This window comes from Kryptolebias marmoratus, linkage group LG3 (genome assembly GCF_001649575.2).
Source record: "Kryptolebias marmoratus isolate JLee-2015 linkage group LG3, ASM164957v2, whole genome shotgun sequence".
NCBI classification, from domain to species: Eukaryota; Metazoa; Chordata; class Actinopteri; order Cyprinodontiformes; family Rivulidae; genus Kryptolebias; species Kryptolebias marmoratus.
In genome coordinates this window covers 5,131,065-5,147,938 of record NC_051432.1, presented here as the reverse complement: position 1 = coordinate 5,147,938, position 16,874 = coordinate 5,131,065, and the positions used below count along the sequence as shown (strand labels likewise).

The following is a 16,874-nucleotide window of genomic DNA, read 5'->3' as shown; positions in this document are numbered from 1 at the left end:
ATTCTTTCCCTCCGTCCTCTCAGCTGAATAACATGAACTTTGTGTTCAGGAGGTTTAATAAATACAGCAGTCAAACCACATATAAAAACATGAAATCTTAATTTTAAATGATATCCTTGTTGGATATCAGTTAGTGATTGGACGCTTCATCTGATCAGACTTATCAGATTCATCACAGCAGCTCTGTAGAGTTATATCCCAGAGGAGACATTTAAACTCCCAACTTCTGTAATTTATCTGCTTTATGATTCACCATCGAGTTCAACAAATGATTACTGTCTGCACAACAAAATAACACAAACAAGTTCTGCACTGAAAATGCTGGCCTCAGTTTACAAAAATATTAGGACGTTTAAAAATGTAAATGATACTAATAAAAAACTTTTATGTCTGAACCTTTTTAGCATGGTTCCACTGACATTAGGAATATTTTTTTAAAAGAAACTAAAAGAAGCATTTATTCAATAGTTATTTTTATAAAATGTCTGAGTGTACTTTATGTGTGCCTTAAATAGAGGCTAAGAGATGATTTTCTATGGATGAGGAGTTGAACACTGGTGGAACACTTTAATTTCGAACAAGTATATTTCTATTTGGATGAATGGTTCAGAGTTTGTGGTGGGAATCTTTTAGACACCTGATAATTAGATTTTGTTACGATCCAGAGGGTTGAATGATTATTGATGCATCTTGATTATCTGAGATTATCGAGTTAGGGAATAAACAGCAAAAAGCAGCTGAATAGGTTGAGGTTTACCAAAACACTGAAGTATAGTTAAATGACTGTAGCTTAAGTTACATAAATAAACACTCATTTACATATATTTATACCTAATAAAGACTGCACAATAACAAATGTCAAAAACTCTTATTCACAAGCTGATGACTAACAATTAGCATAGATGCTTACTTAACCTTGAAAATGCCATAAAAAAAACTAACGCTATTAGCATTATGTTTATCACTGGAATTTTATACAGAAATCAAATGTTTTAAAGCCACTACTAAAGGCAGTCATATTGTAATGTTAAATAATATTTACATATATACTTTAGGTAACATGTTTTTTTTATGACAGAAAGCTACAGTAACTCAACTGGGACAAAAGGCACCTAGCAGCAAGTACTCTGCTGACCTTTTTTTAAAAATAGCAGCACCGATTAAGGTTAGAAAAATGAATTTTTAACATTTGAAAATCATTTAAGAGTCATCCATGACCGCAGTGCATCTAAATGTAGATTATAGCCCCCACACCTGATCAGAGTATTTATTAGTTTCACTGTCAGACAGAACTCCTTTAGGTTGTTGAGCTGCTGTTTCTGAACCTTTCATATTGATTCATTGAGTTTAACCATCTTAGTTTTATTTCCTCTTTGATTGGCCTTGAGACTCAGAAAGGGGAGAGAATTTCTGATTGTTTTGCGTCTTCAGTCCCGTGCAGGGATGATCAGCACGGTGGAGGTGCTGAAGCTGATGGAAGCATTTGTCAATGAGCCCAACTACACTGTGTGGAGCGACCTCAGCTGCAACCTGGGAGTGCTGTCGTCACTGCTGTCCCACACAGACTTCTACGAGGAGATCCAGGAGTTCATCCGGGACCTCTTCACCCCCATCGGCCTCAAACTGGGCTGGGACAGCAAGGCAGGGGAGGGTGAGGAAGTGATCAGAGCTCTAATCTGGATGACTGTACCAAAAAAGATCTTGTTCCTCTTTACTAATAAATCCTCTTTGTTAATTGAAATTCCTTTCCCATAAAATTGGGCATTGATACAGTTTATTTATTTATTTATTTTATTATGAAATTACTTGATTCTGTACCAGATAGGGGCTTAATGCTCAGACTCTCAGATGTTATTTTCTGGGTATTTATCTAAATAAAATTAATAGTTTAGAAATTTAAGCTCCTTTAATAGTTTACTCATTTTTTTATTAGATGAATAAACATGTTAAGCAGATCTTTTAATTCCTAAAACCTGAACATTTAGTTGAGATGCAGAAACTAAAAAATGGTTTATTGGATTTTACCATACAAATTTTATGCAGCTACTGAATTATTTAATGTTTTGTGTAACTGTAGGTCACCTAGATGCCCTCTTGAGAGGTCTGGTTCTGGGGAAACTGGGAAAAGCAGGACACAAACCCACACTGGAGGAGGCCAGGCGGAGATTCAAGGAACATGTGGAAGGCAAACAGGTCCTGCCTGCAGACCTGAGGAGCCCGGTAGGTGAACCAGACTTACTAGTCCTCCTGATTCCCAATATGTTTAAGTTTCGCTTATACTTTTTATTTGTTTGTTCCACATTAAGACGGTCTCGGTTCACGTCTCCACATATTTACTGAAACAAGTAATGGCATAAAAACAATTCATGATTTCTTTTTTACCAAAACTACCAAAGACACACCGTGCCAACAACATAATGAAATAAGACAAAAACATAGAACTTTTTTTACAATATTTTTTGAAATGATGAAAATCGAGATTCTGTGCCTTCACTACAAATTCTACTCAAATTTTGACACTTTTATTTAAAGGTCCAGTATTATACGTAGTGCCATCTGAAAAGGCAGTGATGACAGCAAACAACACATTGACTTAAATCACTGAGAAAGGGGAAGAAAAAAAAAAGTTTTTATTACTCCTTTGTTTTCCTCTAAGTCAGAGATGTCAAATTAAAATTTAAATAAATTAAAAAGTTTTAGTTGAGGGCCAAACTTCATCACTATTTTTAAAATGTTTTTTGGTTTATGCACTGACCAACGGCAGGCTTGATATAATACATATAAAATATGACCTCTTGGGCCAGATGAATTTGTAACAGGTCAGATGTGTCCTGAGGCCTCACATTTGACACGTCTGATGTGAGTGAATCACAACACATCTGTATGACAGAGTGTTTCAGGCTCAGAAATAAAGTGTGAATCATCATGTTGTCTGTTTTTCTCAGGTGTATCTAACAGTGCTGAAGCATGGTGACAGTGCCACGCTGGACACAATGCTGAAGGTAAATTTGCACTGTTTACACTGATAGGGATGAGCATTTAAAGCAAAAGCACTCTTTGACATAAAACATTTTAACAGTAGTCTTTGAAATAAAGAAATTATGTCCCCTTGTTAAAACCTTGTCTTTGCTCCAGCTTGACATCTGAGTAACATAGACATGTAAGACCCTTTGTTCCCCACATTTGTCCATCCATAAGACAGACCACAGTCCGCTGTCCATGCTCTAACTCCACAAATGTTTATGATAGATAACAGGGTTTTCTCCAGCGTTTTATAAGCCTTGCGGGCCGCCAAGCTAAGCTCCGCTTGTTTATTATAAATACGTCATTTTTTACGTTTTTTTTCCACCAACTCCCCCAAAACCGCTACCTTTATCTACCTCACCAGGCGAGGGTGCGCGCCAACAGTGACGCAATCGCAAAGGCCCTGCGTGGTGTCGCGCCGTGAACCTTTTGTAACTTGGTGCTGGTTATGTAGCGTACTTCCCCCCGTCTTTTTGGAGAATACTGCACCGATGTAAGCGACTCTAATGAGCCCTGAGGCCGAGCCACCTTCAGCTACCTGGAGTTAGCATGTTGTCAGAGCCACAGTAATAAACATTGAACGAGCAGGTTTAACCAAAAATGGTTAGTTGAGCTAAAATTCAGCGGGTGGTTTTACAAGACCGAATATGGTAAACATGTTTTGTGCTTAGGGAAAATATTATCTTTGTTTACTAGTAAAATTATGTTATTAAATTCAGCATTAGATATGCTGATCCAACATGCACCCTTTGGCACAAAAAGCACAGTACAGTACAGCATCTCTTTATTTTTCAGAGTTCTCTGTTGTTATTCATTGACCTGGAAGTGAGACATGTGTTGGTGCCTTGTTTGCACTTTTTCATTTATGTTAGTTTAATTTTTTTGTAAATGTGACTTAAATTAGGATTTAAATTAGGTGCAAACTATTTGTATTTATTTTAATTGTATTTTTGTTTAATTTAAGTATTTCAAAAGTTCCTTTTTGTAAAACTGTAGTTGTGTAAATATTTGGCCAAAATATCTGACAATATCACATAATAAATCGCCATATTTTCAACTTTTCTGTCAACTTTTTTTTTTTTTTTTTTTAATTAATTTTTATTTGGAAAGGCAAGATACAATCATTTTTACATTCCAGTTTCCACCACATTGGGAGGAAAAAAAAAATACACAGGCCAATCCAAGGTTTTTGTATAACAACCGAACAATGAAAACAAAAGATGTGAGTGGGGGGGTAAGGAAGGGCCAGGTCTATTTTTCCTTTTGTCAGTGGTAAAACACACTTGATAGCAAACATTTCTCATAATCCTGAATTAAGGTATAGTAGACAACACCTTTTCTGTCAACTTTAATCATTTTTTTTTTTACTAAATCGTGGTCGCCTAGCGATCGGCCGGGGATTGGCCAACGAACGGCTGGCAAACAGCTACCTACCACCGGGGTTAGCCTCTTTTCTGGGGAAAGCCCTGGATAATGTCACTAGACTATGGCTCCACATTGGAACTTATTTTTATTAAGACTACTTCCACCAAAGAAATCTTGAGTGGTGTTTGTGAAGTCTTCAACTCTGATCAACAGGTAGGTTCTTCACATTTTAGCCGATATCTGAACTTTCATGTTCTTTAATTGACCTGTTTGTCGATTTACACCATTTACTTAATTATCAGTAAAATTGACCTTTCACCACACTGCAGCCATGTATATACTTAATAGACACATATATTCAGTATTGTTGTTTGAAGGAATTCATGCTTTAGATTTTGATTTGACAATTTACTGACAGGCGTATTATGGTTTGTTGGCGGTACTCTTGTTTCTGATTATTTCTCTGTTTTCTCCCTCAGCTCCACAAACAAGCAGACATGCAGGAAGAGAAGAATCGTATTGAGCGAGTGCTTGGTGCCATATCTGCTCCTGAACTCATCCAGAAAGTCCTCAACTTTGCCCTCTCGGTACACAACACCGTTTATTCCATCCTCATTGGGTTTCATTTCTCTCCTTTCCTCAGGGAATTGGATGGCATTATGTTATTTTTATTAATTCTTTTTTTTTTAACTCAATGAAATTATGTCCTTATAGGTGGTGAGATATTGGTTGTATTTCAGATACACAGGTTCAGATCAATTAAAGTTCCTTGTTGTTGGTTGCAGATTAGTGTTTAAATAATGGCCGTCAGCAGTGGTGGCTCCTATTCACTGTTACTCTGCTTGGAGCCTCCAGTTGATGTGACTGTTTGTAGTTCATGCCTGATCATCAAATTACCTGCCAAGTGTATTCTTTGGAAAAGATTTTCCTTTTTTCAATCTTCTACAAAGAATGCCATATAGATTTCCATGTAAAACACAGACTTGAATAGAATAGTAACATTCATCAGGTTGCTGCTTTTACAGTCCTTGTTTTAATGAAGTTATTTCCGTAACAAATATATCAGAGGATGGACTATAATGCCAGTAACTTAGTTAAAAGTTAACTTGGTTTAAAATCCTAAACTTTTAGTGCTTATTCTCTGGATGAAAGTCACAAACTGACTCATCTGTGTGGATGTTGACCCGGACAGGAAGAAGTTCGTCCTCAGGACACTGTGTCTGTAATTGGGGGAGTGGCAGGAAGCAGTAAACAAGGCCGGAAAGCTGCATGGAAGTTTGTCAAGGACAACTGGGAGGAGCTTTACAATCGCTACCAAGGAGGATTCCTCATATCACGACTCATCAAGGTTGGGGAAAGAAAACTATCTCAATGTAAAACACTCCTGATTTACTCTCTCTGAGATAAGGCCATGTTTAGTGTCAGATTAACATTTCAGTCGTAGTGTACAGAAGTTGTGAGCAAAAGTCTCATTTAAATAATTGAAGTTGGAAAATTGAACTCAACATTTGCAGCTCTGTGTTTATTTTGATTTGTCTTGTTTATCTCTCTTTACAGCTAACTGTCGATGGATTTGCAATTGATAAAATGGCAGCTGAAGTGAAGGTGAGAATTAATCATGTTTGTTAATGTTTATTAAGCTTCAGATGGTGCAGAACTCGGCTGCACATGTCATCACTCTAACCTCCTCCCATAACCACATCACCCCAGTCCTGCAACAACTCCATTGGCTCCCAGTCAAATCACGCATCACCTTTAAAATTCTGCTTCTCACGTTCAAAGCTATCCACCATCTTGCCCCACCTTATATGTCTGACCTTGTACACATCTCCATGCCCTCCCATTCTCTCCAATCCTCTTCCTCCTTAAATCTCCAAGTACCCTCTGCCCGCCTCTCCACGATGGGGAGCAGGGCTTTCTCCTGCTCTGCACCTCTCCTCTGGAACACTCTACCATCTGACCTAAGAAACACTACCTCTCTCCCTGCGTTCATGACTGCTCTGGAAACTCATCTCTTTAGATTAGCCTATCCTTCTTAATTTCATCTGTTTTAATTCTACTGTTACTTATGTCTGCTTCTTTTCAACTGTATTTTCGCACATTGTCCTCTGATTCGCCTATTCTTGTAAGTGTCCTTGGGTGTCCTGAAAGGTGCGTTTTAAATAAAATTATTATTATTTTTATTATTATTATTATTATTAATGAGCCTTTATTAAACAGTGTGACCACTAGGGGGCAGAATGGGGCGCATCACAAGCTCTAATATAAAGAGTAATCTTATAAAGTTCATATTAAATGCTTTGATACACCAATCCAAAGTTCTGAATGGATGTGACAGTGAAGACTTTCTTGTTTTTTAGCTTGCCTTATTGGCTGTGTCTGGGCTGAAACAGGACTGGGACATACAGAACAACTAACACTGTGGTTGTTTAAGATCATTTCAAACACAGAAGGCTGCGGCGGTACAGATGTTATTAAAAAAAGGGAAACAAGAAGGCCCATGTTTTGTGTTTTTGTTGGTAATATTAGCGAGTGTTGTGTTACTTTTAGTGTTTGGCTAGCATTTTGCCATTTTTTGCTAGCTTTCAGCTCAGCTTCAGTCATGCAGAACTCAGCAGTCACACTGCATTTTCACAGAAAAGACTATTTCTCTAGTTAGTAACACTGCGACTTCATCGGACTTGTCACTGTTGTCTGAAATAGCTCCGCAAATGAAAATGTACCTGAGGCAGCTGCTGGTGAGGAATTAGATTTTGTACCTCTTATCATTGTTTCCCCCAGAAAAGAGGCTAAGCCCGGTGGTAGGTGGCTGTTTGCCGGCCGACCGTGATTTAGTAAAAAAAAAAATTAAAGTTGACAGGAAAGTTGAAAATAGGGCTATTTATTATGTGATATTGTAAGATATCCGTGCCAATAATAATTACAATAAGCAAGTGTAGCTTAGCCTGGCGGAAGGGTCACCAAAGCCTGGCAACCCGCCAGGCTTATAATACACTGGGAAAAAACCCTGCTCTTATGAGTTTGCTTTTCATTTACAAAAAAATTACATGAGCCCGTCAACGCCTAAAAACAGTCAAAATGTGCAATTAGCATTTCAGGACAAGTCACACAGGAAGCCCTCTAAGCCCCACTGCTGTAAATACAAAAGTACTTTTCCCAAATGGACTTCATCATGAACTCATCAAGGAAGTGTTGACCCTCATTAGCTGTGACAACAGCTAGAGATAGAACAACTTTCAGAAGCTGAGGGACACACTCAGTTTGTCTCTCTGCCCAAGTTTGAAAACTGTAGCAATGTCCTTCCTACTGATGTCAAGTAAGCTGTGTTTTAGAAAATCATGACCTATTTCACTGGGGGGGGGGAGGTCTAATGCTTCCCCCAGGTTGGGATCAGTAATGAGTCTTTGCTTCAAGCAGAGTTGTTAAAGTATCTGCGAGTCTTGTTCATGAGTGATGGTAGGATGGAGCAGGAGACGTATCGATGGATTGGGGCTTCATCTACAATCATGAAGAGGGTGTTGCTTTGGTCTATTGTGGTAAAGAAAGAGTTGAGTCAATAGGCAAAGCTCTCAATTTACTGGTCTATGTTCCAACCCTCATCTCTGGTTATGATGTATAGATCATGAGCATAAGACTAAGATCCAGGATCGTACCTGCCTCAGCTTGTTTTGTACCCACCATGGCAGCTTTTTCCATGTTTATAATTTAATCTGCTAAAGTCCACTTTTAAAATGAAGACAGACAGATTTAGACTAGTTTTCATTAATGAATATTTATCATCAGCGATGTTTTCTGTCAGAGCAGAGCTCATGTGCAGGACTCAAAATCCAGCTCTAGTGTTCTGGAGACGGGTTTGAGACACCAACAACGACTCTGACTATTTTGAGAGAAAACTGGCCGCATAAATATTTTAGAACACACCTCTGCGACTCACCAAGGAAGTTGAGAACCCTGCAACCCCATTTCTGCTGTTTGTAATACTTTGTTTTTGTGTTAGTTTACTACAAATAGAAGATGTTAGGAGTAACATTGTCTCCACGTGTGACTCAGCCTCTGTCTTTAGGTGCTGAGTTGAACAGCTCTTCTTTTCTCCCTTCATGCAGAGTTTCTTTGAAAGTCACCCAGCGCCTGCTGCAGAGCGCACGGTACAGCAGTGCTGTGAGAACATCCTCCTCAATGCTGCCTGGCTGAAGCGGGATGCAGATGACATCTACCAATATTTTCTGCACCGCAAAGCGCCCCCCGTCTGAGCCACCCATCCTGCTACCTCCTCCAGCCCCTCCCCCCTGCCCTCCAGCTCGGACCTCCCAGCATCATAGCTGCCTCAGCCCCTCCACCCTCACTACAGACCTATGGGAAGACAAGAGCGTACTTACAGCGAGCTTCATTACTCAAAACTGTACGAAACGATAAGAGCAAGCCAAGAACTGAACAGAGTTTAGGAGGAGACTTTTACTGCATTAACAAGCAAATTCCATTTTAGTCAGACCAAGATTATTGTTTTATCCCCGTTCTGTCCACAGCAGAGGACCCATCTGCTGGTTGGCACGCAGGAGAGAGGTTTGAACGGCACTCCTCTGCTGTATCACCCTGCATCACATGCCCTCACACCACCCTCACTGAGTTGTACCTGAAAAAACTGTGAGCCCTGATGTTTTCTCCGAAGCCACACATTTTGTATGCATGTGTCATTTTCTGCTTTTTACTTCAGTAGTTTCTTGGCAATCAAAACAAATTTCACATCCCTTCAGTTTATATTTCTTCCTTCTCCTTGTTTTTTTTTTTTTGTTTTATTTCTCTTTTTTTTTAGCACTTTGATTGGGTAAACACAAGGGGTGCCTGGGCAGAATGGCGTTAATAGCACTTGTGAGTGGTGTAGTTTCCAACAGTGATGGATGTTTCATTGCTAATAAACGGTTAGGACGAGGTAAGCAGCACAAGCATGGTACTAAATTGTAAACTGTTTATTGAAAGCATATTTTTGCTGATTTAAAAAAAGAAAAACTGATAAAAAAAACTATTTTCACCCTCCGTTCACCCACCTTAAAATCCCCTCTGAGCTCTGTTCAGAGTTGTTCAAATCATCTGAAATCATATTTAATCATGTCTCTATTCTGGAGTGCTTTTATCACATTGGTTGCTGTGATTTATTTAAATGTTTAGGTAATCTTTTGTTCTGAGAACAGGGAAAGAAACAGATCACAACACTACTTTCTTGAGAATGAGAAGCACCCCAGTAACAGGAAACTCCTCTTCAGCTGTGGCTCGGTCCGGACTTTCTGAACGTGACAGATCAACTGTGACTTTGCTATCGAACTCAGAAGCCTTAAAGTGGTCGATTGGTTGGCAGTAAATAATAAACACTGAATTGGTGATAACTTCCACGTAGCGTGAAACGTATCAGCGTGACAGAATATGCAGACTTGAACAAGTATATCCATATGAAATTCAGAAAAGTTGATATGTTTTTTTGAAAACTTCAACAGAGTCACTTTGCTTGATTACATTTGAGTTTGTTTTGTTTTTTTTGGTTAAAAACAGCAGTTAGAGGTCATTAAAGTGAAAAGGATTCTGAAAACAAATTATGTGAAATTAGTACATGTTGATGCTTAAAAAGAGAAGTGTGAATGAACACCCATGTAGATGAATCGGTAATTTATTTGAAATTTCACGCTTGTGTGCGCAAAGATTATGAAACTGGACTAAACGTGATTCTAGCAGCACCTCAACAAATGAATAACGTGAGCTACAGACTGATGTAATCACAGAGGAAAGTTCAATAAAAGCTTGCTTTTATGGAGAGTCTGTAGAAAATGTTGGGGCAGCTTGTGCAGAGACGTTTCATGTTTTTTGTCTCAACCATGTGGGATGTCTGTGGATTAAAGTCTAAAAGCAGAAGCTGTCGTTCGGAGCAGCGTTGAAATAAGTGTTGCCAAGGCAATTGTAAATACAATCTAATAAAGTAACACGTGATGATATGGCGTGTGTCCCCACAGGCCATTTCTCAGGTGTTTAAAGTCTTCCCACTGTGCCGTTTTCTCACTGAAGTAAAGGTAGGTTTCAGTCAATATCATGCTGGAAGTCTTTGAGCTGAGAACTAGTCTGAATTTACTGAACTGATGCAGTGGAGCTGTGTGTGAAGTAGAATTTGATTAACTATCTGAAACACCGTGTAAATCAAACTGACAAGGGCTCTTTAATGGCAGTTATTGTTTTATATCTCAAGTCATCAGTACTAATTTAGGATGACGACAACCAGCAAAGCTGGGATGTACTTGCTTGATTTCCCCAGGAAAGGTTGATAAATCTTCAAATATGACAGCTAAGATCCGTGGAAACAAACTGCGTAGCTTGTAAACTGAAAAATATTATAAAAGCACAAAATATTCAATTTAAAACTTTATGCAGAACTCATTTAGTAGGGTGGTGTCTTTTAAGCTCCTTTTAAAAAAGATTGTTGGGTCTTCTCATTTCAATATTATTCATTGTCAAATGTAAAAATAAACAATGCAGAATCAGTCAGATTACTTCAGTGAAATACAAATAAATTAAGTAATTCTCCTCCCGTGCTTTGAGCTTCTCGTCATTGTGAACTGCTGCAGTTGTGTTTCCCTGGCCGGCCGGTAGGTAGCGGTGTGGAGCGCGCCTATTTCTTGACGTGTCGACGGAAGAGGAAGAGAAGAAGTGAACTTTGCTGCTGTCTTACGAGATGCCTGCTAAGAAACGACAGCAGTGTAAGTAAAGTCTAACAGCTCAACAACTCATTTGGTAACCTAACTGCAACGTATTTGGCTAGTTTTTAAATAAACCAGAGTTTTTTACTTTCTGTAAACGTGAAGGTTTTTTTTTTCTTTTGCTAAACTTAACAGGACATCATTAACTACGTGATGTTAGCTGTTAGCTCTACTAATCACTGTGTTAGCATTAATTTATCCAAACAAGCTTTGAAAGCGCACACAGTACTCGTTGTTATAGTTGTTATTTTAACATCATGGTATATAATTTAAAACTGCTCCGCTCAGCTACGTGTTAGCTGTCGATGCGTTAGCATAAACTCTGAGACAGAGCTGGATCTGTATTTAACTCGTTGTAAACTTATAAATAGTGGATTATTTATTAGTCGCTTTAGGGTCCTTTGGTTAACGGTTACAAATTGTGCTTATTTGAAAATCAAAGGTCAGAGTAGAAAAAAAAGCAGGAGGTGGACAAATCATCGCGATTAGTGTCGATAATCCAAGTTGATTTATCTTTATTTTAGTTGGTTTATTCCCTCTCTAATTACTTAACAGCCAGGGTTATGTAATGGTGTCCAACGGCGTGTAGTCATTTGGACAGATTCTTCTGTATCGAGACATGCTGACACTAGTGTTAAAAGATTATTTTTAGACGCATGTTATGGAGTGTGTGAGGTTTTACAGACTTTCCTGTGTGTGTGTGTGTGTTGATTTCCCTACAGGCGAGTCAGAAATTCTGACTTTTGAGTTGCAATGAAACGCACCATTACTGTGGTGTTTTTTTTTTTTTGTTTTGTTTTGTTTTTTTCGTAAATGTGTCAATTTGGAGCTAAGTGGCATACACTTTTTTTATATCTGTATTGTTTTTTTGAATATATATATATATATATATATATATATATATAGTAATAAAATACACTTAATGTTAATATAAAACGTCCGATTTTGTTTCAGAGTCAGACAACTTTAATATTCCCAATGAGCCATTTGCCTGCAGCAAAGCAAAAATTTCAGAAAATAGAAAATTTTATTTACAATTTGTTAGTGACAGACAGACATGGCAGTGAATGCATCATAATTGCGCTAACTCTTGGGGTCTGCAAGTTATTCCTGCATGGGGGGAGTGGGTATTTTTTGTGTAGACCCTCTTTGGTAAAAACTAAACACAGAACTATGCAGGCCTATGAGCAACATAATCCATCCTAAATCCATATCCCACTTCGAAATAATAAAAAATGGGGATCATTTGGATATTTAATATATGTGACAAATTTCCTCTTAAAGGCAGAGATTCCCTTTTAGTTAAAATTTTATTCAAAGGTGAGCTGTTACTTCTATTTCCTGGTGTTATCAAAATGGCTTGCTATTATTTCTTGTTTTTATTTCCTGTTGTGGTTGTACATGTACATTTGTTTCTGTGTTAGTTTTGGTCATCTGCAATAACTAAACACAAGAAAATAAGTAGTTATTGTTAAATTGTTAGTTGTTTGTCTTTACAACAATTTAAATAGTTTCAGGAAATTTGGACAGTCAGGCCTGACCCTTGAATCGACTGTCCAGTAGCTTTGAAACTAAACTTTAGCACTTGTCTTTTTTTATTTATTTATTTAAGTTTTATTTTAAAGTCTTAAATAAATACAAATAGACATACCTCCCTTACACTAAAACAAAAATACCATAGATGCATTTAACACATTAACCTGAATTAAATACTTTTTACAAATACAATGCTGTCAAAGGAAAAACCTCTGAAAACATGAGTGTAGGTTTTGGTTGTGCTTTACTCTGTCTTTAGCTGAATCCTGCTCCTTGCATCTCCTCTTGTGTTTCAGGCTGTCTGACAGACTGACAGATGCCTTCACCATGAAGCTGGGCGGCAGCGCGCTGGTCCTTATCCTCTTGGTGTCACAGGCCAGAAGCTTCCTGAGCCCCTCAGAGGATGATGATAACGGCATCCCTAAAGAGTGGGTGCTGCTCCATGTGGTCCAGGGCCACATCGGGGCCGGGAACTACAGCTACCTGCGCCTCAACCATGACGGGAAAATTATCCTGCACATGCAGAGCCTCAAGGGAGATGCGGACCTATACGTATCAGATAAAACCCTCCATCCGAGCTTTGACACCTACAAGCTGCAGTCTGTCACCTGCGGCCACGATGTGGTGGTCGTTCCAGGGGACTTTGCACGGCCTGTGGGCATTGGCATTTATGGCCACCCATCTCATCAAGAGAGCGAGTTTGAAATGCGAGTGTTTTATGATCAGGCAGTGGCCCAGGACCCATTTGATAAGGGCTCATACACGTCAGAAGATGAACGTAAGGGAAGGAGAGCTGCCGAGGCACCAGAAGAGGACTTTCAAGAAGAGGAGTCAATCTTTTGGACCATTTTGATTGGACTTTTAAAAATCATTCTGGAAATTTTGTTTTGAAAATTAGTTCATTAGAATATTTCACATTTGACAAAGTCAGCCATGAAGCGTGAATAAAATTTAAAAAAGAAAAATTCTTTGAGTCTGTAAGAAAAACAAGTGTGTACTAAACCCCAGGGGAAAAACTATGCCATATCTACAATTGAACATAAAAACTTAAGCAGTTTGTTTTAAAATTTCTGAAGTACAGACTTTGTTGGATCGCTTAATTCACCAGTGATGTTTCAAAGTGTTTTGGAAGTGGGCACCACCTTGTTAGATGAGGCAGTGCTGCATTACTTTGCTTCCTGTGGAGACAATGAAATACACTGAAGTGTAGCTAACAGCCTGATTTTGGGTTTTAAAGTCAAGAATGGGAGGTGACTCTTGCTGAAGTCTTCTGTAGTCCCGTTAATCACATCAGTTGTCTACTCTGTGGAAAAACGACCTTGTGAACCTATTTCCTTTTGACAACTTTGGTAATTCACACATGCCAACCAGAGGAAACTGGTTAGATGAGTCTGCTGCTCACCGCTTCACACATCAGCTCTGTGTCTACTTGTTAACTCTGAGATGAATCGACTTCAGCCCTGCCTCTGTACTTTCACGTGACACCGAGTCAGGATAAAGATGTCATACAACACTCCACCCACAAACCCCCTGTTATAATCGTCCTTTCTCTTCTGCCAGCTGTGCATTGGTCCTGTTTGAAAGCACCATAAGAGGTCAAATCAAGTGTTATGCACAGCATGTTTTCAATTTAAAATTCAACTTTGATGGGAAACTTTGGGCATCAGATAAGTGGCTGTATTGGGCTTCAAATGAGCTAAATGTGAAAGATGGTGTTAGATTGCTGACAGTAAGGCAAATGTTGATTTGTTTCCCGTTTAGTTGTTAAAAAAAAAATAGACAGGTCTGAAGGTTTTGGAAAAGAAAGTTGATGTTAACAGCACCCTAACGGTTAGATACTGGTCTGAAATAAGTTGTTTTTTTTTTTGTTTTTTTTTGTGAATCTGAAAAAGCTGCGATCAGTAACGTTGCTGACGCCTCAACCTGTGAATGAATGACACCACTTGTCTTAACGTACCAGCACCAAGATCTGTGTGGCTTAAAGTCTTTAAACTTAATTAGCAAGTGTTTTTGAGCAGCTTGATGTATGATTTAACAAAAAAAAACAGGACCTCAATTTCCTTTATTTTTCCTCAAAACTGATGAGTTTTAGCACCAGTTTTCTGCCATGTAGGACATTGTTTACAACCTCCAACCAGTAACCTGTTCCTGACATGTCAGCACCTTGTGTTTCTGCCAGTTGGACAACCTACTAATTCTGAAGCCTCTCCGCGGCTGCATTTCACTCATAAAACCTGTTACCACTGAGCAGAAATGTTCGACAGTGCCTTCAGACAAATCCTGGGAGCAGTTGTTTTCTTTTCTAGATTATTCAATCAGCTTTTGAAATAAAACTGATATTTTGCATGTTGTCTTTGTGAATCATTTAGAATAAAGTTAAATCATGTTTACAATATTTTAACCATTAATCTATAATTTGACTCTAAAAAGAACTGATTTTCTAATTATTTGTTCCTTCTGTCTTGTAGTTCAAACACCATGTCAGTTGTTTTTTTAAAACTCAAAAGTGGCGTTTAATTAAAACACTCCAGCCACAACCTTTTATTTATTGCTGACTGTATTTTGTTTTAATCCAAGATCATCTTATGAGAAATGACAGTATAGCCATTTTGGTTAAACATTGAGAATTAAATTTAGCATGTTCTCAATCTGCAATAATTTATGAGATGAGATGACACTATTGTGTCACTGTTGAGGATCAGTCTCAGCTACCACTACACTAGATGTTAGCACAATATCTCTGAAATTACCCGAGTTATAGTCAGTTGTATATGGGATAAGCTGTGGCAGCCATCTTGAGTCAGGTTGACCCCTAGAATTAACCAGTTGTTCATGTAAACGTAATTACTTTCAGAGAGTTTCACTGAAATCAGTTTAGTTTTTTATGAGATTTACAAACATGGGTAAAAACATGATCCCTCCACCTTCACCAGTGGGCGATAGAAAGTCTGTAGATTAGAACATAATGGTGAAAAGGCCGACAGATGTCAGAAATCCTGAAACAAGTTTATCTTTTTGCTTGATAAAAAAATATACCAGAATAAAAACAAGTGTTTAATATACCAGATATACATCTCTGCATTAAGTGAGTTTATTTACAAGAGTAAACTCAGTGACAAAATAAATGAAGGACATTTGTGCTCTGAAGCAGCTCAGAACCAGTCTGTAATGAGGTGAGCCTGCTGGCAGGTTCTGGTGGTTCGGTCCTATCAGCTGAGTCTGGGGGACAGCTGGACGGTGATGATCCTCAGCAGCGTCTGCGGCTGAATGATGATTTTCTTGCGCTGGAACCGGTGTCTTCTCCAGAACCGCATGTGGATTTTGGGCCACGATTCGGTTTTCTCGATGACGATGGCTTCAACCCTGACCAGCTCCTTCCCCAACAGAGGCCTACCGACCAGGGTGAAGTCCTCCGCCCCGACCAGCAGCACTTTCTCCATCCGGATCCGATCCCCGCACTCCGCTTCGATGTGATTCTCGATTAGGATCAAGTCCTCGTCGGTGACCTTCCACTGGCGGCCCGCGAAGTGCACCACTGCAAACAGGCGCCCGAAGTCCCGCCTCTGGATCCGCTGCTGCACGGTGCTCACCACCGCGGCATGTCGGCGCCGCTCCTCCTCCGGCGACACGGGGTTCGACTCCTCCGCCCACGGAGGACTGGACAGCGAGGTTCGAGGTAGCAGCTCCCCGCTAACAGAGCCCTGTGCTCGGACGGAACCAGAGGAGTGGAGAGGGTACCGGGCTAACACCCCGCTACATGTCCTCCACACACCCGTAACCCCTCTGGTCAGCGCCATCTTGATAGGAAGTAAACGTTCCCTTGCCGCGCATGCGTCACTCGGCCAGCCAATGAGCAATAAGGAACCGAGGCAAACTGCGTATTTACGACTCAAAACCAATGACTTATATGGATAGACATGACACGCCGCTTTAAAGGCTCGGGCCGAGATGCAGCGAAAGCAGCGCCATCTTGCTACAGTTTACTTAAAGGTGCAGGGCTATATAAACAATGCTGAGGACTAACGAAATAATTTTTTTAGTGGGTAAGATAAGCCCAATAGTGCATGTACTTTATCATACAATGTCACAAATACTCAGTTATTGTAATTTAAATAATAGCAACCATGAATTTAAAAGAAACGCAAATCCAGACCTATTTATTTACAATCACAATGGTAGTCAAATCAGCAATGGTATAAGCAATACAGAAAAAAA

The 16,874-nt window shown here is 39.2% G+C and overlaps 3 protein-coding genes across 3 annotated transcripts in view; 2 read left to right on the top strand and 1 right to left on the bottom strand.

Annotated features, from left to right (window-relative positions):
* The window catches only part of npepps (aminopeptidase puromycin sensitive), a 55,188-nt gene extending 44,777 nt beyond the window's left edge, over positions 1-10,411 (top strand). Inside the window, exons 17-23 of the mRNA XM_017430489.3 lie at positions 1,432-1,651; positions 2,078-2,220; positions 2,946-3,002; positions 4,869-4,976; positions 5,582-5,737; positions 5,947-5,994; positions 8,493-10,411. Of these exons, the coding sequence (XP_017285978.1) occupies positions 1,432-1,651; positions 2,078-2,220; positions 2,946-3,002; positions 4,869-4,976; positions 5,582-5,737; positions 5,947-5,994; positions 8,493-8,639 (879 nt within the window). The 3' untranslated portion in view covers positions 8,640-10,411. The remainder of the gene's footprint in view (positions 1-1,431; positions 1,652-2,077; positions 2,221-2,945; positions 3,003-4,868; positions 4,977-5,581; positions 5,738-5,946; positions 5,995-8,492) is intronic.
* Positions 10,412-10,992: 581 nt separating this feature from the next.
* lg3h6orf120 (linkage group 3 C6orf120 homolog) lies at positions 10,993-15,005 on the top strand. The gene is made up of 2 exons (XM_017430448.3): positions 10,993-11,123; positions 12,956-15,005. Exon 2 carries the CDS (start codon positions 12,987-12,989, stop codon positions 13,548-13,550), a length of 564 nt encoding a protein of 187 aa, XP_017285937.1. The 5' UTR covers positions 10,993-11,123; positions 12,956-12,986; the 3' UTR covers positions 13,551-15,005.
* Positions 15,006-15,528: 523 nt separating this feature from the next.
* Positions 15,529-16,874, bottom strand: part of mrpl21 (mitochondrial ribosomal protein L21) — a 4,587-nt gene continuing 3,241 nt past the window's right edge. The window contains exon 2 of the mRNA XM_017430467.3: positions 15,529-16,632. Coding sequence (XP_017285956.3) covers positions 15,869-16,632 — 764 coding nt within the window. The 3' untranslated portion in view covers positions 15,529-15,868. The remainder of the gene's footprint in view (positions 16,633-16,874) is intronic.